We start from the raw sequence: 22,507 nt of genomic DNA on the forward strand, positions 1-22,507 counted from the left end.
AAAAGATGGGGAGGAGGGACACAGCCATCCAAGTGCAGCACTGCCAAGGTCAAGGAGACCCCAATGTGGGCCTCCTCCTCAGTCCAGCATAACACTGAAATGAGATCCTTTACTTTTTTTTAATTTGGAAACTAACAGACCTAGCATAGACTTACCACCTCTGCCTACTAGAGACTGATAACAGACCAACTCTAGTGTACAGCCCATTTATAGATAACTTGGATGTCAGGATTTCTCAGTCTCCACTTGCTGGTAGAGGTGCATAAACCCATCTGTCTGTGCAGGTCTGAAGAGATGCTACAACAGTGTTTCTCAAAATCAATCCTGGAGTACCTCCTTGACAGTCAGGATAACCACAATGAATATGCACAAACTTGATTTGTATACACTGCCTCCATTATATGCAAATTTATTTCATGCATATTCATTGGGGGTGGAGGAGAGTTGGTGAGGGGTGGTGGATATCCTTAAAACCTGACTGGCAAGGGGGTAACCAGAACCGAGTTGAGAAACACTGCGCTATAGAATAGATCTTTGGTGTTGAACTACTTGCAAGGTGTGGCCTCTTGGGATTTTGATTTAAATTTATGTTTTTTTTGGTCAGCTATTATGTATTTGGCATTTGTGTTCTGTGTGCATGAATTTTCTATGTAGCATTCTATAGTAATTTGGCTTGCTTAGTTTTCTCCCAATAGTGTAGGGGATATTTGTGAGGAAGGACGGTAGACAGTTTTGTTGATCTTTCTTATGTATTGTTTGTGATTTATAAAATAGTTGTACAGAATATTGTTTCTTTTTATACTTTAATAAAATGATTTAAATATAAGATCATAACTGTTTGAGGTTTGTGTGGATAGGATCAAAAAAAGGTCCAAATATTTCATGCTGTAACACCACATAGTGCAAGAAAGGATACCAGTTGTATGCAGGATGTGAACTCCCCAGGACTGTGCATTGGCAAGCAGGCTGCTGCCTCCAAAAGCATCCTGGAGAAAGAGAAGAACAAAGTTAAGAACAAGACACCCTTGGTCCACAATTCGTGGTCCCAGTCATTCGAGGTATTTTTCAACCGCGAATAACCGGGCTGGAGAGGCAGAAGAGGGCAGCCGGAGCATTGGCGAGTGAAGGAAATCACTCGCGGAATGCTCCAACTGCCTCTTCCTGTACTAAAGTCGGGCCTCACCAATCAGGAGCTACATGTCAAAGCAGCTCCTGATTGGTGAGGCCCAGCTTTAGTACAGGAAGTGGTGGTTGGAGCATACCGCGAGTGATTTCCTTCACTCGCCAACGCTCCGGCTGCCCTCTCCTGTCTCCCCTGCTAAAAACCATAGTCGTGGTTTTTCAACATTCATGGGGGTTCCTGGAACCGAATATCGGGGGAGTACTGTACCCGGACATCTCTAAGACTACTCAGAAGTGAAGGAAAGATTTTCTTTCTTTACGTCAGGATACAATCAAATTGGGTGCAGCTGCAAATGCCTGGTTAGGTATCTGGGAATCAAATATCCCTTTTTTTCCTCTGGATCAACTGAAGGAATTCCTAGATGTCATGAAGATCATCAAGGACTGATTAAGAATGGTTCTTTAATAAGAGCAACTGTTTTTCACACTAGGCCTTTTCTTTAAAATTATTTCTTCAATTTAAAGTATGACCCCCTCCTTTAATTGTGGTCTAAGAAAGGGGTAAAGATGTAACTGTAGGGAAAGTTTTGTTTTCCTTTTTATATTGCTTAAATTGTTTACCTTCCCTGTGTTTCATGTAGCAAGATATATTCTGGTGAATTGTATTTGGAAATCTATAAATAAATTTTTAAAAAGCCAGAAAACCAAACAAGACACCCCAATACTGTCCACAAATAACCGGTGAAAGGATATTAATGCTTTAATCTACTGCTCTTAAAATTCAAATTTTACAGACTTCTGTCAGTTATGATGCTGTCTTTTATGCAAATAAATTGAGATGCTATCCCCCAAATTCTATATAGGTTGTCCAAAGCTGGGTGCACAGGATAAATGTGCATGCAAATAAACCCCTTTTACAAAAGTGTAGCGTGGTTTTTAGCACTAGCCACGGCGGAAACACCTCTTACGCTCAAAGGAATTCTATGAGTGTCGGAGTTGTCACCGCCACGGCTGGTGCTAAAAACTGCGCTACGTTTTTGTAAAATGGGGGAGGGGGAAATTAACTAACGAGGGGTCCTTTTACTAAGGTGCGCTAGCCGATTTAGCACGTGCTAACGCGTCCATTATAGTCCATGGATGCGTTAGCATTTAGCGCGCGCTAAAACGGCTAGCATGCCTTAGTAAAAGGACCCCAAGGAGTCATCAATATAGCACAGTTACTTACCGTAACAGGTGTTATCCAGGGACAGCATGCAGATATTCTCAACATATGGGTGACGTTAACCATGGAGCCCCAATGCGGACTGCTTCATAAGCAGACTTGCTTGAAGAACTTTTGGAAAGTTTGCGCATGCCTTCCCGCCCGACGTAGGGCGCACGTCTCCTCAGTTCAGATAGCTAGCTAAGAAGCCACCCAGGGGAGGTGGGTAGGTTGTGAGAAAATCTGCCTGCTGTCCCTGGATAACACCTGTTACGGTAAATTATTGTGCTTTATCCCAGGACAAGCAGGCAGCATATTCTCAACATATGGGTGACCTCCAAGCTAACCAGAATGGGATGGTGGGAGTGTTGGCAAATTTCAGGAGAATAAATTTTGTAATACTGCCTGGCCAAAGTGGCCATCGCATCTTGAAAAAGAATCCAGACAATAATGAGAGATGAATGTATGAACCGAGGAACAAGTGGCAGCTTTGCAGATTTCCTCAATAGGAGTAGATCTAAAGAAAGCTACAGATGCCGCCATGGCTCTAACTTTATGGGCTGTGACTTGACCCTCTAGATCTGCAGATTGGGATGAAGTAGAGATCCTTGACTCTGTGTAAGCAGAGATGGAAAACTGGTAGAGGGTATGGCTCCCTGCTGCTGAGTTGAAGTAGAAGAGAGAACCAAGGCTGTCTGGTCCACCATGGAGCTACATGAATCATGGTGGCATGTTCGTGCTTGAGTTTGACAAGTATCTTGAGAATTAGAGGGAATGGAGAAAACGCATACAGAAATTTGTTCGTCCATTCCAGGAGAAAAGCATCTGCCTCCAGGCGGTGAGGAGAGTAGATCTTGGAGCAAAACTGAGGCAGCTTGTTGTAGGGAGACACAAATAGATCTATCTGAGGGGTTCTCCACTGAGAAAAAAATGTGATGGAGAGGCGACAAATTGAGTGTCCATTTGTGAGGTTGTAGAAGACGACTCAATTTGTCCGCCAGAAAGTTTTTCTCTACCTGAATGTAGACCGCTTTTAGAAAGATGTTGTGAAGAATTGCCCAATTCCAAACCTTCTGAGATTCCTTGCAAAGAGGGAGGGATCCTGTTCCTCTTTGCTTGTTGACATAGTACATGGCTACTAGATTGTCTGTATGAATGAGGACTACTTGATCGTGAAGAAGATGTTGAAAAGCTTTGAGAGCATTGAAAATTGCTCTGAGATCCAACAGATTTATGCGACACCGACGATCTGTTCTGGACCAATGCCCTTGAGTCCGAAGACCATCGAGATGAGCCCCCCCAAGCATAGGTTGAAGAATCTGTCGTGAGGACCTTCTGGGGCATTTGAAACAGTAAACCTCTGGTTAGATTGGAAGAAAGCATCCACCAGTGGAGAGACTGTCAATGAAGGAGTCACTGTAATGTGCTGAGAGAGTGGATCAGAAGCCTACGCCCACTGAGAGTCCAGGGTCCACTGAGGAATTCTGAGGTGAAGTCTGGCAAAAGGAGTCATGTGAACTGTAGAGGCCATGTGACCTAGCTCCAATGAACTGTAGGATTTGAGAGAGTTGTAACTGGGATTTTGGAAATTTTATTTCGAACCTCAAACTTTAGAGGAACCAAATAGTCCGTTGGGTCGCAACAATAACCGCCTGAGATGTGGAATCTTTGATGAGCCAGTCGTCCAAGTACGGAAAAACCTGAAGACCATGGCTGCGCAGAGCTGCTGCTACCACCATCAGGCACTTGGTGAAAACTTTGGGAGATGAGGCCAGGCCAAACGGTAGCACTCTGTATTGATAGTGATGATTTCCCACCCGAAATCTGAGGAACTTGCGAGAGGATGGGTGAATGGGAATGCGAGTATAAGCCTCTTTGAGATCCCGAGAGCATAACCAATCGTTGTGTTCCAGAAGGGGATACAAAGATGGCAGTGACAGCATCCGGAATTTTTCTTTGACGAGAAATTTGTTGAGAGCTCTGAGATCCAATATAGGTCGCAGATCTCCCGTCTTCTTCGGGACAAGGAAGTAACGTGAGTAAAACCCGTGCTCTGCTGTTCCAGAGGAACTTCCTCGATGGCACGGAGACAAAGCAGAGCTTGAACTTCCTGAAGAAGAACGGTGAGCTGCGACTAATTGGAAGGACATGCTTTTGGGGGGGGGGGGGGGTTATCTGGTGGAACCTGAAGAAAGTGAAGAGAGTAACCTTCCCTGATTGTGAGGACCCAAAGGTTGGATGTAATGAGTTCCCATCGTTGATAAAAATGATGGAGACAACCTCTGATGGGAAGAAGAGAGGACAGAGGCAGAACGATTGAGGTTATGCTCTGCATTAGGTGGTCAAAAAGGCTGAGTTGACTTGGGCGCAGCAGGAGTCTGAGGTTTACGCTGCCGTTGTTTTTTAGGAGGTGGCCTTGAATAAGGTGCTGACTTCTGAGGATAACGTCTCTGATAAGATGGAGGAGGCCTATAGCTTTTAGCAGTGGAAGGCTTCGGCTTTACAATAGAGGCAAACGATTTCTCATGCTCCAATAAGCGCTTTGTAGCTGCTTCAATGGAGTCATCAAACAACTCATTTCCCTGATATGGTATGTTGGCCAGTTGATCTTGCAGGTTTGGATCCATGTTCACAGTTCTTAACCAGGCTAGATGACGCATGGCCACCGAGAACGCAGTGACCCTGGAGAACATCTCAAAAGCATCATATGCAGTCTGAACCATATGCATGCGCAGTTAACCTAGAGTAGAATGCATATGTTGGAACTCTGAAAGCCGATGTTTTGGGAGATACTTGAAGAACACATAGCATAGCATTTACCTAATGCTTGAGATAAGATGTAAAGACAAAGTTATAGTTTAAAATCTGATTTGTCATCATCGAATTTTGGTACAGCCGACAGCCAAACTTATCCATGGTCCTTCCCTCTTAAACTTTAGCAGGATTGGTTCTTTTTAAAGAAGACTCTACGAGATTGATGGGATAGTTGAGACTTATCAAATCCTTTGCAATTAACCATCTTATAACGAGATTCTAGCTTTGCTGGCACAGCAGGAATTGAGTATGGTGCATCCAGATTCCTTTTGAAAGTTTGGGAAAGTATGCCATTCATGGGTAATTTTAAAGAATCCCTAGGAGAATTAGGCATACCCAGTTCTTCTAAATACTCCTTAAAATATTTTGAATCAGACTCCAAGACAATGTTGAGATCTTTACTCATTTGACACAGGAATTTAGTAAAGGACACCAGATCAGAAGAATGATGACACTGCTGAGGTGAAGGAGAACGAGACCTCCTTAAAGTTCCCCTGACTGCAGAGAAAGAAGATGAAGCCTCCCTGGAATATTGATAGCGAAGATCCAAATCCATAGGTAAAGATGTGGAGGAATTCCACTTCTGGAATGAGTAGGAGAAGCAGAACGTTTCCTTTTTGATGAATAAGATGGTGAAAAAAAATCTTGCAGGAGAAGAGCTCGACTGTCGAGAATGCTGTTGATGAGATTTTGCAATCAATGTCCTCGACAAGGGAGTTGGAGGCTTCGAAGAATCGTGATGCCTCGATGAATGAGGCCTACCTCGAGAAGACGACCTTGGTCGAGACAAATGCCTGGACAGATGGTGTGGAGATGAACTATGCCTCGGAGAACGAGGCAGTGATCGAGTCGAATCCAGCCTCGATGAGGAGTGACGAGGTGTCCTTGTCTTGTGCCTCGAAGAAAATGCCTCGTGCTGTGGAGGACTTGAGGTCAAAGATCGAGGTTGAGACACTTTCAAGGACTCGATTCCTTGTATAGAGTGTTCAGATTGACCTCGAGGCACTCTCAAGGACTCAACTCCTTGAATAGAGTGTTCATGCTGGACTCAAGGCACTCGCAAGGACTTGACTCCTTGTGATACTACTGGAGTGCTCAGGCTGGACTGCAGGAAGCAGGGTAGAGGCAGGAGTTAATTTGACAAGCATATTACCAAATTCCTGATGCAGAATAGCCTCCAACATATTCTGCAAAGCCGACAATGAGACCACTGGAGCTGGTGCAATTGGTTCAGCTAAAGACTCCAGGAAGATGACCTCGAGGACAAAGGTTTCCTCAACTTTAATACCCACTTTTTGGAAAGCCTCGAAGCAATAGGTCCTACGGAGCTCGTCACTGGAGTGTGTTGTGATTCCTGAAGGAGTGGCTTCAATATCTTCCCTGAAGGAGACACTGAGGACAGCGGTCCTTCTGGGGATGATTTTGCCAATTTCCCCGAAGATGAAGACTTCCCCAATGAGGGAGGCTTTAGTGAGGCCAAGGTTGAAGATTTAAGTCCTGTAGCAGACTTCGGCACAGTCGAGATCGAGGCCGGAGTCAAGTATTTTGGAGGCAGATCAATGGCTCTGAAAATTTTTTCAATCTTAACTCGACAATGTTTAAGGGCTCGATTTTGAAGTGTAGCACAGTGGGTGCACGACTCCGGACGATGATTCAGTCCTAAACACTGAACACACCACTTATGTGGGTCAGTGATAGAGATCACACGTTGACACCGGCTACACTTCTTGAACCCTGTAACTGGCTGGGATATAGAATGGAAAACGGCCGCAGCCAAATCGAAGCCCGCAGGTGATGCTGCGGAACAGGCCCCGCTGTGACAAGACGGAAAAAATTGTAAAGTCACTTTTTTTTTTATACACGCACCACATCGACTGTGGAAAAAAATAATAAACTAAATGAGTCGTGGCGATGAGAAGGCACGGTATGAACTAAATCTCGCGCAGAGAGCTGAAATGAGGGCTTCTCAGCTCCGCGGAAAACTTAGAACTGAGGAGACGCTGAGGAGATGTGTGCCCTACGTCAGGCGGGAAGGCACTCACGAATGCAAGGTGCAGCAGTCGCAAACTTTCCAAAAGTTTGTCAAGCAAGTCTGCTTATGAAGCTATCCGCATCGGGGCTCCGTGGTTGATGTCACCCATATGTTGAGAATAGGCTGCCTGCTTGTCCTGGGATAAAATTAGTTAATTTGCATCATTTCTGAATTGTGCTCACATCTGCACCTAAATTTCATAGCATGCAACACAAAAGGGACGTAGCTACGGGAGTAACATAGGAGGATCAGGGGACATGCCCAGCAAATTAGGCACAATGTTATAGAATAACATCATCTGAATCTAAACTGAGTGCCAGCATTACACCAGGTTTCGGCAGGTCGTAAATCCAGTGCCCATTGTTAGTCGTGAGATCTGTACTAAGCTAGTATTCTGCAAAAAGCACTCATCCTTTGCACAATACTATTTTTGGACAGATCTTTTCAGCACCTAACTTTGGGTGCTATTTACTGAATCTAGCCATATATCTGTATTTACGTGTGTTTAAATCTGTTTATTAAAGCCTTGACAAAATAAACTAAACAGTAAAACCAATTAGCAACATGTCAACACTTTTTAGTTTAGGTTACTGAATCTCTCCCCCCCCCCATATAAGTTATGGAACAAATTACAGCCCATCATACTTATAAATATCATTCATTGGCTATGTCACACACAGCTTATACCAAATGTCCAACCTATCTGTATTTCTACGTACAGACAGACAGATACACTCTACTACCATATCCTTCTACATATTCAAGGAGAAAATGGCTTCTTCCCCAGATTTGCTATTTGATGTGTCTTCTTGACTAGAAATTTTTATGGGGGTTGGGAATATGACCAAGAGTTTGGGAAGCTTTTCTGCAAGATTGGTTACTATAAATTTTTGGCTTATAATACTGTACGGTTGTGTAGTATCTTTCCTTTCATATTAGAGTTTCTTTCCTTATTCCTTTATTTTATTATGCAAACAGTTTTGACCTATGTGCCAGATAAAGTTGTATAACAAGCTCCAATAAAGCAATCAGACAGATTTGAATTGTTATGTCTCTGGTTCTGAACCAAACAAAAAAACAAAAACAAAAAAACCAAACAAAAAAACACACTCACTTTGCCCAGGGCCATAATGAAGACTAAGGTATCAGAAGTCAATACATACAGCTATGCTCTGTAGAAGCTTCCTTCTAAGTGGGTGACTCACCTGATTACCAATGGCCTTCTGCAGCAACTCCTTTCCTCGGCTGAAGTGGGCATGCTAGGGACAGAAAACAGACCAAGTGAGAAGCCACCTGCAGAGATTATGATGAGGAAAACCTGTAACTCTTTCTCACAGAATATATCTTTTCTGAACAAAAACATACCTCTTCAGCTTACAGCATAACACATATATAGAAAAAAAAAAAAGTTACAAAATATTGCCTGGCATCTCCATCCACACATAATGAGGCAGCTGGCCTGTTCATAATCACAAAGCTTAGAACTCTAAAAATCGATCAACTGCATCTCAAACCTCAATTAAAGTACATCATAGAACCCTGTGCTTTCACAATTATAAGTCAGTCCTCTTACTTACGTTATCAGTTGGTTTCTGCTGTTGGAGCTTTGCTGAGCTGTCTTTAAGAGTGTTTGAGGGCAAATCAACTTTCATTTCCCTGAAGATTTGGGTGTGCTGTAGTTCTGTTAGATTTGCATCTCTCCTTTCTCGAAAATTGTTGTTGGAAACTACATATGTCACCTCCTTGCTCAGGAAACTTTCAATCACCTGAAACCAGATGGCAGTAGAGATCATTTTTTGGGGCAAAGAAAAAAAAAGAGCTGCATCTACAAAACAAACTTCCTCTGTACAACAAATCAAGCTGAGGAAAGCCACATTGCTAGAATGTATAATTTACACAGCAGCATCTATATATGATCTAACAGCACAATGCCATGGTCGATGCTTATGATCTGGACTTTTAATTGTACAAGGCCAAATAATGTCATTTGGTACACTCCAATTGTCTAGTTGAGTGCTCCTGCTGTTCAAAATGTCTCCCCCAAGCCCTGGAAAAATTCCTTATTTTCAGCCTACATGAGGAAAGTGCAAAGAGGGATACTCACCCCTCCCAGCTTCTTTATTGTCCTGATAAGGAATTGTGTATTTTTGTTGTTCGGAAGATCTAGGTAGAAGGATTTCCCAGAAAAAGGCCGATTCTTAGCCGACACGCTTATTTCTGACATCTTTGTTAGGGGATGCCTCTGACGGGTCACATCTAGGAAGGCTTTATAAGTTTCTGGAATAACAAGGTTGGGATATCATCAACTTCTAAGATGACAGCATATATCCAAACAAAACTATCAACCTTCCACCTTAAGATAAAATAGATAAATTCAAACATCTTGAACTCATGGATCCAATTCTTGTTTTTTCTTAGTAATTTAGCTGTAGCAGTATCTTGGTTTTTTCCTATTAATTTAGCTGTAGCAGTATCTTTCCCAGTCAATTATCATATTTTTCGCTCCATAAGATGCACTTTTTTCCACCCAAAAGTGGGTGGAAATCTCAGTGCGTCTTATAAAGCAAAGGTACAAATTTTGTTACCCCTCCCCCTGTACCATTGTAAAACTCACCTGCCCCCGCCCCACCTTCTTTTTAATCCCATCTGCCCGCTGCACCACCTTTTTTTTTTTTAACCACTCCCTTCCCCGGTCTGTCCGTCCATCTGCCGTCGCTGTTCCCCCCTTTTTTACCTGGTGGTCCAGTATCCAGCCAGCTCCTCATTTCTTAGCCAGCGGCTAAACAAATCAACAGTGCGTCCGCCAGGAGGAAGCTCTACACTCTCCCGCTCGGTCCCGTGCTGCTTTCCAAATGGCTGCTGTAGGTTCTCGCGGGACTCACGAGAACTTACGGCAGCCATTCGGAAAGCAGTGCGGGGCCGAGAGGGAGAGCGTAAAGCTTGCTCCTGATGGCTGCTCTGCTGATTTGTTTTACTGCTGGCTGGGAAATGAGGAGCCCGCAACAGCGAAGGTTGCCGCGGCAGGCAGGGAGAGAGCGAAGCCGGTGATGGCAGAATTTTAAAAGGTACGGATGGGCTTGCCTGGGGCTGGCTGGTTGGCCTGGACCCTGCTGGCTGGCTGGTTTGAGGCTGGATGGCCTGGAGCTTGCTAGCTGGCTGGCCTGGGGCTGGCTGGCCTTGAGCTGGCTGGTTTGGGGGCTGGCTGGCTGGTTTGGGGCTGGCTGGCTGGTTTGGGGTTGGCTGGCTGGTTTGGGGTTGGCTGGCTGGCTGGTTTGGGGCTGGATGGCTGGCTGGTTTGGGGCTGGCTGGCTGGCTAGCCTGGGGCTGGCTGGCTGGCTAGCCTGGGGCTGGCTGGCTGGCTTGGGGCTAGCTGGATGGCCTGGGGCTGGCTGGCTGGTTGGTCTGGAGCTGGCTGGCTGGCTTGGGGCTGGTGGGATGGCTTGGGGCTGCCTATCATTAAATGTTCCCACCACTAGATGTGCCCTGTATCCTGTCCCGGCCTATCACTAGACCATCAGAGGGGGGACAGGGTACAGGGCACACCATTTGGTTCAGAATTTTTTCTTCTTGGTTTTTCCTCCTCTAGAAAACATAAGAACATAAGCATCGCCTCTGCCGAGTCAGACCATAGGTCCATCATACCAGGCAGTACGCTCCCGCAGTGGCCCCCCAGGTCAATGACCTGTAAGTGATCCTTTACTAAGACATCTTATCCTGTATAGTATCCCTCTAATTATACCCTTCAATCTCCTTTTCCTTCAGGAACTCGTCCAATCCCTTTTTGAAACCCAAAATTGTACTCTGCTCTACCACCTCCTCTGGTAGCGCATTCCAGGTATTCACCACCCTTTGAGTGAAGAAGAACTTCCTAGCATTTGTTCTGAATCTGTCTCCCTTCAATTTTTTTGAGTGCCCTCTTGTTTTTGTTGCCCCCACCAGTCTGAAGAATCTGTCCCTCTCTACCTTCATTATCCCCTGCATGATCTTGTAAGTTTCTATCATGTCCCCTCTAAGTCTCCTCTTTTCCAGGGAAAAGAGCCCCAGCCTCTCAGCATATGAAAGGTTTTCCATGCCCTTTATCATTCTTGATGCTCTTCTCTGGATCCTCTCGCCATATCCTTCTTAAGGTATGGCGACCAGTACTGAACGCAGTACTCCAGATGCGGGCGCACCATCGCCCGATACAATGGCAGGATAACTTCTTTGGTTCTGGTAGTGATTCCCTTTTTGATAATGCCCAACATTCTGTTCGCCTTCTTTGAGGCCGCTGCGCATTGTGCCTCTGGCTTCATTGTTTTGCCCACCAAAACCCCCAAGTCCTTTTCTAGGTTGCTTACCCCCAATACCATCCCTCCCATCGTGTAGTTGTACATTGCGTTTCCTTCCCCTATGTGCAAGACTTTGCATTTCTCTACATTGAAGCTCATTTGCCATTTATTTGCCCATTCACTCAGTTTGTTCAGGTTCCTTTGTAGTTCTTTACATTCCTCAACAGTTCTAACCCTACTGGAGAGTTTTGTGTCGTCCGCGAATTTTATAACTTCGCACTTCATCCCTACTTCCAGGTCATTAATGACTATATTGAACAACAGTGGTCCCAGCACTGACCCCTGCGGGATACCACTCGTGACTCTTTTCCAGTCGGAGTAGTGTCCCTTTACTCCTACCCTGTTTCCTGTCCACCAGCCAATTTCTGATCCATCTGTGCACGTCCCCTTCCACCCCGTAGTTCCAGTTTCCTTAGTAGGTGCTCGTGGGGTACCTTGTCGAAGGCTTTTTGGAAGTCCAGATATATGATGTCTATAGGGTCACCTTTGTCCAATTGTTCATTTATCCCCTCAAAGAAGTGCAGTAGGTTTGTTTGGCATGATCTTCCTTTACAGAAACCGTGCTGCCTGGTTCTCAAAAGATTATTTCTTTCTATATGCTCACTTATGCTGTCCTTGATCAATGATTTGGCCATCTTCCCTGGAACTGAGATTAAGCTCACCGGTCTGTAGTTCCCCGGGTCGCCTCTGGAACCCTTTTTGAAGATAGGTGAAACGTTCGCTATCCTCCAGTCCTCCGGGATTACCCCTGTTTTCAAGGATAGGTTGCAAATCTGCTGTAGTAACTCCGCTATTTCGTCTCTGAGCTCTTTCAGTATTCTCGGGTGGATTCCGTCTGGTCCCGGAGATTTGTCAGTTTTCAATCTATCTATCTGTTTGAGTACGCCTTCAAGGCTCACCTCCATTGACAATAATTTTTCCTGTTGATCCCCCTTGAAGATTTTTTCCGGTTTCGGCACATTGGATGTGTCCTCTTTTGTGAAGACTGATGAGAAGAACATGTTTAATCTGTCTGCCACCTTTTTTTCCTCCTTTACCACTCCTTTCCTGTCTCCATCATCCAGGGGTCCCACCTCCTCCCTCGCCAGTTGCTTTCCTTTCACATATCGAAAGAATGGTTTAAAATTTCGTGCCTCCTTGGCAAGTCTCTCTTCATACTCTTTTCTTGCTGTTCTGACCACCCGGTGACATTCTTTTTGATGTTTCCTGTGCTCTTTCCAATTTTCCTCGGTTTTATCCTTTTTCCACTTCCTGAATGATTTTTTCTTGTCTCTTATCACCTTCTTAACTTCATTGGTTATCCATGCCGGGTCTTTTGCTTGATTCTTTTTTGCACCCTTTTCTAAATCTGTGCACATACAGGTTTAGCGCCTCGGTTACCGTATCCTTGAATAAGGTCCAGGCTTGCTCCACCTGGGGTTCCATTTTGTTAACCCTGGTATCCACTTTTTTACAGAAAGGGTGGTAGATGTGTTGAACGGTCTCATGGAGGAAGTAGTGGAGACAGAGAGAGACTGTCTAAATTCAAAAAGACATGGGATCTCTTAGAAAGGGGAAGAGATAATGGTTACTGCAGATGGGCCGAATAGATGGGCCATTTGGCTTTTATCTGCCATCATGTTTCTATGTGTGGGCCAAAAAAATGGGGGTCTCCGTTTATATTCGAACCACCTTCCAATGATGGTACTTTTTTCCTCTGCTCCCCACCCAATGACTAACACTGTTATCCTACCCCCTAGCCCTCAATGACCAGCACTACTATCCCCAACCCCCCGCCAATGACCGGCACTGCTATAACCCGATGATTTGACATTGTTATCTCTCCCAATCCCCCAAAGACTTGACATTGTTATCTCTCCCAATCCCCCCAATGACCGGCACTCCTATTCTCCACTATCCACTCCCCTCTGCTCCAGACTGACATCGCACTTACAGGTTCAATGCTCTGGAAACCGTCGCCAACATTCTGTGCGGGTGAGGTGAAGGGCCTTGAGTGTCTGCGCATGCTCAAGGCCTGCTGGCTCCCGCCCTCTCTGGGATTCTTGGAGTCCAGTAAGCCTTGAGAATCGGAGGGGGAGAGAGAAGAGGAATGGGGGCACATGGACGGAGGGAAGGGGAAGAGAGGGAAGAAATGGTGCACATGGACAGAGGGAAGAAATGGTGCACATGGATGGAGGGAAGGGGAAGAGAGGGAAGAAATGGTGCACATGGAAGGAGGGAAGGGGAAAAGATGGTGAGATAGAGGCAGAAAAATTGAAGAAAATTGAATATGAAAATCAATGTCAAAGAAGGATGTAGTGCAAAAAGTGAAGGAAAGGAAAGAAACAAATGCATGAGGCGGCCTTGGAAACAGCATTAAGAGCATAGATGGAACAAGATCTCCAGAAAAATAAAATTGCCAGATAGCAAAGGTGGGAAAAATGTTTTATTTACAATTTAGTGACTGAAATATGTCAATTTTTAAAATGTACATCTGTTTTTATATTTTGGACTGTTCAGGAAAAAAATGTATTTCTTTCTATTATTTCCTTTGTGGTGTACTGTGCGCCAAGTCTGGCATATTAGGGTTTCATTTGTGTACAATAGTACTTTTAGTTTGTGGGTTTGTATCTGAAAAGGGTTTTTTTTTCTGTTTTCTGAATGTGTGACTGAAGCCAGGTGTTCTGGTGGGGATAGAAGTCCAGAAACTTTGGTTGGTGTCAAGGCCCCAAGTAGGAAAATTTTGATGGCTCTCCTTCAGCTTCTTTGGACTTGAAACAGCCCCAACTGAAAAGGAAAAATTATGTCCGTACCTGATAATTTTCTTTCCTTTAGTCACAGCAAATGAATCCAGAGACTAGTGGGGATTACGTCCATCAACCAGCAGGTGGAGATAGAGAGCACTGAGTTGTCCTCAGATATATTGGATGCACAGCATCCTGGCCAACCAGTAAAGGTCTTCTCAGAGCAGTCAAAATTAAGCACATAAAAGACATGAAACATTAAAAATTCCTTTCCCTCACATATGCTATATGAACAATTGAAACTCAAAAACCAAGAATGCAACTTCAGCCGAAAAAGTATGCCCAAAACCATGTCTAAGAGCGACAAATACTTGAACTTAGGGTGGGGCTCTGGATTCATCTGCTGTGACTAAAGGAAAGAAAATTATCAGGTAAGGACATAATTTTTCCTTTTTTGTCATCAGCAGCAGATGAATCCAGAGACTAGTGAAATGTACCAAAGCAGTCTTAACATAGGGAGGGAAATAAACATCACTCTCCAAGCCCCAACTCATTGATGGCCACTCCATAAGTAGCCCCACTCCCACTGTGGGCAGTTAAAGAACAATAAACAAGCTAATGTGCCCTCCTCTGCTTCCAAATCATGCCCTGCAACAAACGTCCAGGGAGAAACAAAAACACAGAATGTATGTACCCCACGATTATACAGAGGCTAACCCTTAGAGCACACGTGAGCAGGAGCAATCATTGCCTGAGAGCACTATGCTGCGAAATTCACAACTGCAGTGCTCCTCCAAGAACAGTATGATTGCAGAGCACCAGACTGTCGTGACTCCAAGATAGAGAATGACACGGTGACAAAATTCATCACGTTCCCGTCCCCGCGGATAACCGTGGGAAATAATCCCATGTAATTTTCTAGTGTCTATTTCAACCTCGGTCCTTCTACACCAGCATTCTTCAAAGCAAAGCTTGTGGGTCAGTGGTTGTGCCCAATTATACTCTGATTCTTCCCTCTCTCCTTAAAGAATGACATGAAGATGGTTTCCCGTGGTTATCCGCGGGGCGGGAATGGTGATGAATTTTGTCACCGTGTCATTCTCTACTCCAAGGCTCCATACAAAACTCATGTTGATTGAATTTGCCATATCTGGCAATGGCAGAGGTATGTCCGAACCTGAATTCAAGTATCTCACCTTCCCAGTATAGGTACAAGGCAATTTACAAGATGAGGATGCATGGAGAATGGCTGATACATCGCATCTGAGAGAATAATAGAAGAAAGCTGGTAAAACATAGAGTACCCAAACCAGCTAAAATGAGCATACGTGACCCTACTGAAGAGAAATAAATTCAGAAACGGACCCCAGAGATATCGAAAAGGAAGAGACAATGATACACCAGTGAGATCCGGATAAAATAGACACAGGCCAACCACTATAGAACAAAATGAATCCATGAACCTATATTCACAGTGATGTAGGAGCATAAAACCCAGGAATGGCCACCTCAGACCTGGGAAAGTCCGGCAACTACCTGGAGAGGAAGGGAAGAAGGGCCAACCCTCCACCCCCACCCCCAAGAGGGAAGACCTGCATGATTAACATGTAAGCACCTGAATGAACCTGGCACTAGCCAGTATCAAACGAAGACACAGACCTGCCAAGAAGAGAAAACGCAGAGCCCTCCCCATGATGTCTAGTCAACTGTCAAAGACAGTATGAAACAAAGTTGGCGACTGGGACGAGATAGAATATATACTAGCTCTTCCTAGCTGAGCATAGAATCTAATGAAGTGCCCTTGCACTATCCCGGTCCTATGCATGCTTGGGTCAAATGTGGGCAAGGACCCCCCGAAGGCCCCCAAAGATGATGCATCTGCAAGCCCATACATCTACCAGGAGCTATAAAAGCATACCCCACACCGACAGAAGGCACCCCTGCCACCAACTGTCAGGGAGAGGAAATAACCATGTCCCAAGAAGTAGAAAAAGACAGTGCGGGCTGAGAACCTGGCAATATAGAAACTTCATGGAAATCTAACTGGCACCAAACAGTCAGGTAATCCTACTGCCTGCTGCTGTCCTACCAACTTAGAAATGGCACCGGAAAAGCCATGAGCTAAGTGTGGAAATACCTGGCCTCCCTGAGATCATACAGCGGGCTCCTGCCTTCCTTATTAGATACAGAGAACCTGCAACAGGCACCTGCATGAACACAGACCCCCAACACCATACACTAAGTAGAGAACAGCAGGAGAATGGCGACTCACACGCTGTGCCAGGCCTAAATATAAAAGGTGCAAGACTCCAAAGAACTCATCCACCTTCCACAACGTCCTAATCGGACTGTCGCCAGATCTCCCATAGGTGAACCCCTTTAGACCAGAGAGGATAAAATAAATTGCCCAGGGCCACAAGTAGTAGCATGGGAACCAAATTCCCAACTGCCGGGTGCTGAGGCTATAGCTTCAACCACTATGCTACCCAGCCCCCTCTCTCTACAGTCACCATAAAAAAACAAATGTCTTCCCTGCTAAAAAAGATAGGGAAGGAACATCCGGAGCAACCTACTCCCGGACTGACCAGTACAAACCGAGATATGGTAAGGCAACACGAGCTCCACCGAAACACACTCAACACCGCCCGGCAGAAAACAAACTAAAAAATCAACCCAGCTCGCAAAGCAGCACCATGCAGTTGGTCACTCATGCACCGCCGAGCTGCTCCAACTAAAATCAAAATAGCTGTGAGCGGCTGCGGGGAAAGCAAACTCCTCTCCCCCGCATTGGAAAACCAGAATTCCCTTTCCCCAAGGCTTACAAGAGAGGAGATTAGCCGGCATAGCTCCCTGAACTCAGCCCGATGGAATCAAATTCTCATGCTCTACCAAGCCATCACCTATGGCTGTACCCGCCGCTGAAACGGGCCCCAAATACTGGCACATGCTAACGGAGCCTTGGTGACTGCTGACTCCCTCGAGCCTCCAATTCAGTGTCCCGCCTTGGAGAGAATACCCCCAACACACCGTAGTGAAGTAGCGATCAGGCACTCACCACCAGATAGCTGATAATGCGCTCTCCCCATGGCTGCTGAAGCAAACAAGCTGATTGTGGGCGAACAAGGCAAACATCAGACAGCTCCCCTGCGCGGGAAAAGCATCCAGCTACTCCCCGCCAGCGCCCTCCGAAGGGGAACAGAGACAGCCTAACTCCCCCTACATCAGAGGCAGCCGAAAAATGCTCCACTGAGCCCGTGCCGACTCCCTACACTGCCCCCCCCCCAGTTAGCCCACCGAAGTTTAGAGGCCGAGGGGGAGGAAGCAGATACCAGACACTGCCCAGAAGAGTTGTTGGGGGGAGTGCTCAAACCAAGTCTCCAGGAAGCAAGAGAGCCACAGTCCCATGACGCCTTTACCACTGCCAAAGGCAGTTACTTAAGTGCCTATGTCTCTCACTTTTTTTTTTCCTGGGAAAGGAGATGCAGGGAAGGCACCTTGTGCAATGGGAAAAGGGACCTTTAGTGAGCCGGTAATACCCCTTTAGTAAAGCACCATGTCAGCACGGGTAAGGGACCTGGGGGCCCAGGTGTTACCCTGAAGTAGGGGGGGGGGCCCAGCCGCAAACAACCTCTTCAACTAGCCACAATAATGAATTAAAAATCTAATACTCACCTGCACTGAAGGAATCGAGCTTACGGCTTCAAAAGGGTAAAGCTGCTGTGGAAAGCCTTACCCCTTTCAACTGTGCCTCTTTATTTTCATTTTCTTGGGAAAGGAGAAGACATCATCAGGCACAACGGCAGCTTAGGAGTAGGGACCTGCGGTGAGCAGATGTAGGAGGGTGAGGTAGGGAGCTGGGGGGGCCCAGGTACATAAGAATATAACATTTGCTGCTGCTGGGTCAGACCAGTGGTCCATCGTGCCCAGCAGTCTGCTCACATAGCGGCCCTTAGGTCAAAGACTAGAGCCCTATTTGAGTCTAGCCTTACCTGCGTATGTTCTGTTCCAGCAGGAACTTATCCAACCTTTTCATGAATCCCTGAAGGGTGCTTTCCCCTATAACAGCCTCCGGAAGAACATTCCAGATTTCTACCACTCTCTGGGTGAAGAACATGCACGAGTGCCTTCCCCCCCGACAGAGGCGCACGGTCCCCAGTTAAGATAAGCCAGCTCCAACCCGGGGAGGTGGGTGGGACGTAAGAATATCTGCCTGCTGTCCCTGGATAACACCTGTTACGGTAAGTAACTGTGCTTTATCCCAGGACAAGCAGGCAGCATATTCTTAACTGATGGGTGACCTCCAAACTAACAAAAAGAGGAATGGAGGGAAGGTTGGCCATTAGGAAAATAAATTTTGTAAAACAGATTGGCCGAAGTGTCCATCCCGTCTGGAGAATGCATCCAGACAATAATGAGAGGTGAAAGTGTGAACTGAGGACCAAATAGCAGCCTTGCAGATTTCCTCAATAGGAGTGGATCTGAGGAAAGCCACAGATGCTGCCATAGCTCTAACCTTATGGGCCGTGACAGAACCTTCTAGTGTCAGTCCAGTCTGAGCATAACAGAACGAGATGCAAGCAGCAAACCAATTGGATATCATACGTTTAGAAACAGGATGACCCAACTTATTGGGATCAAAAGATAGAAAAAGTTAGGGAGATGATCTGTGAGGCTTAGTGCGCTCTAAATAGTAAGACAAAGCATGCTTACAGTCCAAAGTATGCAAAGCCTGTTCCCCTGGATTAGAATGAGGTTTCGGGAAGAATACAGGTAAGACAATGGACTGGTTAAGGTGAAAGTCAGAGACAACCTTTGTACGGAATCTTTTCCCTTCTAACTTTAGCGAGTGCCCTCTCTTTCTCTTCACCTTGGAGAGGGTGAACAATCTCTCTTTCTCTATTAAGTCAATTCCCTTCAATATCTTGAATGTTTAGATCATGTCCCCTCTCAGTCTTCTCTTTTCAAGGGAGAAGAGGCCAAGTTTCTCTAGCCTCTCATTGTACGGCAACTCCCCCAACCCCTTAACCCATTTTCATTGCTCTTTTCTGGACCCTTTCGAGTAGTACTATGTCCTTTTTCATGTACGGCGACCAGTGTTGGATGTAGTATTCCAGAAGGAGGCATATCATGGCCCGGTACAGCAGCATGATAACCTTCTCAGATCTGTTTGTGATCCCCTTCTTAATCATTTCTCAATCCCCTTCTTAATCAAAGCAGCATTCTGCCAGACACCCCTCCTCTGCAAACATCCAGGCTGGGATCGACATCCAGAAGCAGAAGCCGTGAGGAACACATCCATCCGCCTGCTGCAGATAGAGTATACTGGTTGGCCAGGAGGCTGTGCATCCAATATATCTGAGGACAACTCAGTTTTCTCTATCTCCACCTGCTGGTTGATGGACGTAATTCCCATTAGTCTCTGGATTCATCTGATGCTCACAAGGAAATTAGTGATTACTTATAACATGATCTCTGACAAATGATGCTCATGTACCCAGATTTCTAACCTCTGTTTATATACGAGTCAACCTTTTTTCCTCCTTTTTGTGGGGAAAAGGGTAACCTCAGTTTATATTCAACTACATTAGAGAATTTGGGAAATCATTGTAACTCCTGATAAAAACTCCAATATTTGTTAGATGTTCCTAATTTGAAGTATGCTAAATTGTGTGATACTAGAGTATTTTCAGTTGTGGCACCATCTCTATGGAATGCAATACCAGTAACATTAAAATCAATTTCAAAAACATTTGAATTTAGAAAGCAATTAAAAGCTTATTTGTTCCTTTTCTCGAATGAGCACTTTCCTCTCATGTTAAGTGGGTTTGATGGAATATGATATTAGTGTAATTGGTAATTTCTTTGTTACTTAATTGACTATTTCCATATTTTGTATTCTTTGTTGATATACAACTTTTTTCATACTCAAACAAGTAAAACTACTTGAATACCAATCAGAAATAAAACGTATCACTCTGGGTCAGAAAACGCCTGCCCTTTGATAGAAATGAAAATATAAGAAATCATGATTAATTATTTAGTCCACAATAATAATATGAGCCATGCACAGGTAATGAGAAAAAATAAACAAAAAAAACCTACAATTAAATCCTGGAGACATATTAGGAAAGCAAAACCCTGAAAGCCGGTTTGTTAAACTGTGGGCGACACAATTGAACCAATAATCACTCCCCCCTTCTTTATCCACAATAAATTGCAGTAATTAAGTTCATCAAAAAGAAAGTTTTTTCCATCCAATGTAACACAGCATTTAGCAGGAAATTTCAAAACAAAAGACGCTCCTAAAGCTAAGACCCTTGGTCTATAAACCAAAAGTCTTTTTTTTGTATCACTTGAGAAATATCAGGAAATATCTGAATTATTGAACCAAAAAAGGTGAAATTATGTCCTTACCTGATAATTTTCTTTCCTTTAGTCACAGCAGATGAATCCAGAGACTAGTGGGATTATGTCCATCAACCAGCAGGGGGAGATAGAGAGCACTGAATTGACCTCGGGTATATCTTGGATGCACATCCTCCTGTCCAATCAGTACAGTATAGGTCTTCTCAAAGCAGTTGAAATATATCATATAAAAGTAAATCACATAAATCACATCAACCGCATTAAACATATGAGACCTAGGACACCTATGGAACTTCTTCCATCACATGTGCAACCGAATCATTGATACATCAAAATCGAGACTAATCTATTCACTAAGGAAACACGACCACATCACCGAGGCATACCTCGACTCACACTGGCTCCCAATTCAAACAAGAATACTATTTAAATTCTACTGTCTGTTATTTAAATCCATAAATGGTGACAGCCCAGCCTATTTGAACAACCACCTAATCCAAACTACCACAATCAGACACAGGAGAACCCAAACACCATTCACATACCCTCCAATCAGAGACATCAAACGGAAAAAAACTGTATGATGGCCTTCTAGCCACACAGGCAGCAAAATTAGACCACCAACTCTCCAATCTACTAATCGCGATCCCAGACTACAAAACTTTCAGTAAAGAAATAAAAACCCTGCTATTCAAGAAATCCATGAAGACTAACACCATATGAAACATTTCAATCCTCTGAAGCAAGCCACTCTACTCTGTAACACCTCTAGACATGTCTAGAAATCCTCTTCTGTAATCCACCTAGAACCGCAAGATAATGGCAGAATAAAAATCACTAATGTAATGTAACTTTAGTCCAAAGGCAAGCCCAAACTTCTCCTGAGAGTGACAAACCCCGCACCAGGGTGGGGCTCTGGATTCATCTGGTGTGACTAAAGGAAAGAAAATTATCAGGTAAGGACATAATTTTACCTTCCTTGTCATCAACAGCAGATGAATCCAGAGACTAGTGGGATGTACAAAAGCAGTTAAGGCTAGACTCAGTTAGGGCACCGGTTTTTGACCAAAGGGCCACTGCGGGAGCAGACTGCTGGGCACGATGGACCACTGGTCTGACTCGGCAGCGGCAATTCTTATGTTCTTAGCCCATGTGAGCAGGAGCAATCCTTGCATAAGAACACCATGCTGTGGAAAACCCCAGCTACAGTGTCCCTCCACAAATAGTATGAGTGCAAAGCAGCCTGCTAATGCAATCACCAGCCTTCAAATAACCTCCTGTGGAATGCAACCAACATGTCTGGCAACATGTCTGGCAAACCCCATGAGCCTCATCGTAAACCAGACCTACTTCCCTCGGAAGGTTCCAGGGCAGCCAGCTTGGACTCGTGACATATGAAGATTCACCATCTGACTGAAGCCCTCTCAAGTACCACAAGACACAAGTTCCTAGGACACAAGAGGCCACACTGTTGACCCCAGTCAAGAATAATGCCAGAGGAGAGGCAAGGTATCCCCTTGTAACCAGACACTACTCTGTACCTGGGCCATGAAGTGACAAGTGCCTGTCCCAGCATCCCAAGGAGAAACAGTAACAGCCTCCGACTCTGAGGTAGCTTATTCAACCACCAGTCCATTTCTCCAGGAGCTGTAATAAACCCATCCTCAACCTGCTGGAGATAGAGCATACTGATTGACCAGGAGAATGTGCATGCAAGATATACCCAAGGTCAATTCAGTGTTCTCTATCTCCCCTAGCTAGTTGATGGACATAATTTCACTAGTCTCTGGATTAATCTGCTGTTGATGACAAGGAAAGTATCATTCATATGTCTAAAGTCCGAAGAATTAAATCTCTATCAAACTCCAATGCAAATGTCACAATGAGTGTAGTTCTCTCAGCTACCAGTTTCAGTGAGTTT

At 44.9% G+C, this 22,507-nt stretch overlaps 1 protein-coding gene across 4 annotated transcripts in view; it reads right to left on the reverse strand.

Annotated features, from left to right (window-relative positions):
• DBF4B (DBF4 zinc finger B) overlaps positions 1–22,507 on the reverse strand; it is a 65,605-nt gene that overhangs the window by 36,534 nt on the left and 6,564 nt on the right. For all 4 annotated transcript variants that reach the window (XM_033919140.1, XM_033919139.1, XM_033919138.1 and 1 more), the window contains 4 exons: positions 9,274–9,446; positions 8,747–8,935; positions 8,375–8,428; positions 917–986 (listed from right to left, as the gene is read on the reverse strand). In XM_033919140.1, the coding sequence (XP_033775031.1) occupies positions 917–986; positions 8,375–8,428; positions 8,747–8,935; positions 9,274–9,393 (433 nt within the window). In that variant the 5' untranslated portion in view covers positions 9,394–9,446. The remainder of the gene's footprint in view (positions 1–916; positions 987–8,374; positions 8,429–8,746; positions 8,936–9,273; positions 9,447–22,507) is intronic.

This window comes from Geotrypetes seraphini, chromosome 13, assembly GCF_902459505.1.
Source record: "Geotrypetes seraphini chromosome 13, aGeoSer1.1, whole genome shotgun sequence".
NCBI classification, from domain to species: Eukaryota; Metazoa; Chordata; class Amphibia; order Gymnophiona; family Dermophiidae; genus Geotrypetes; species Geotrypetes seraphini.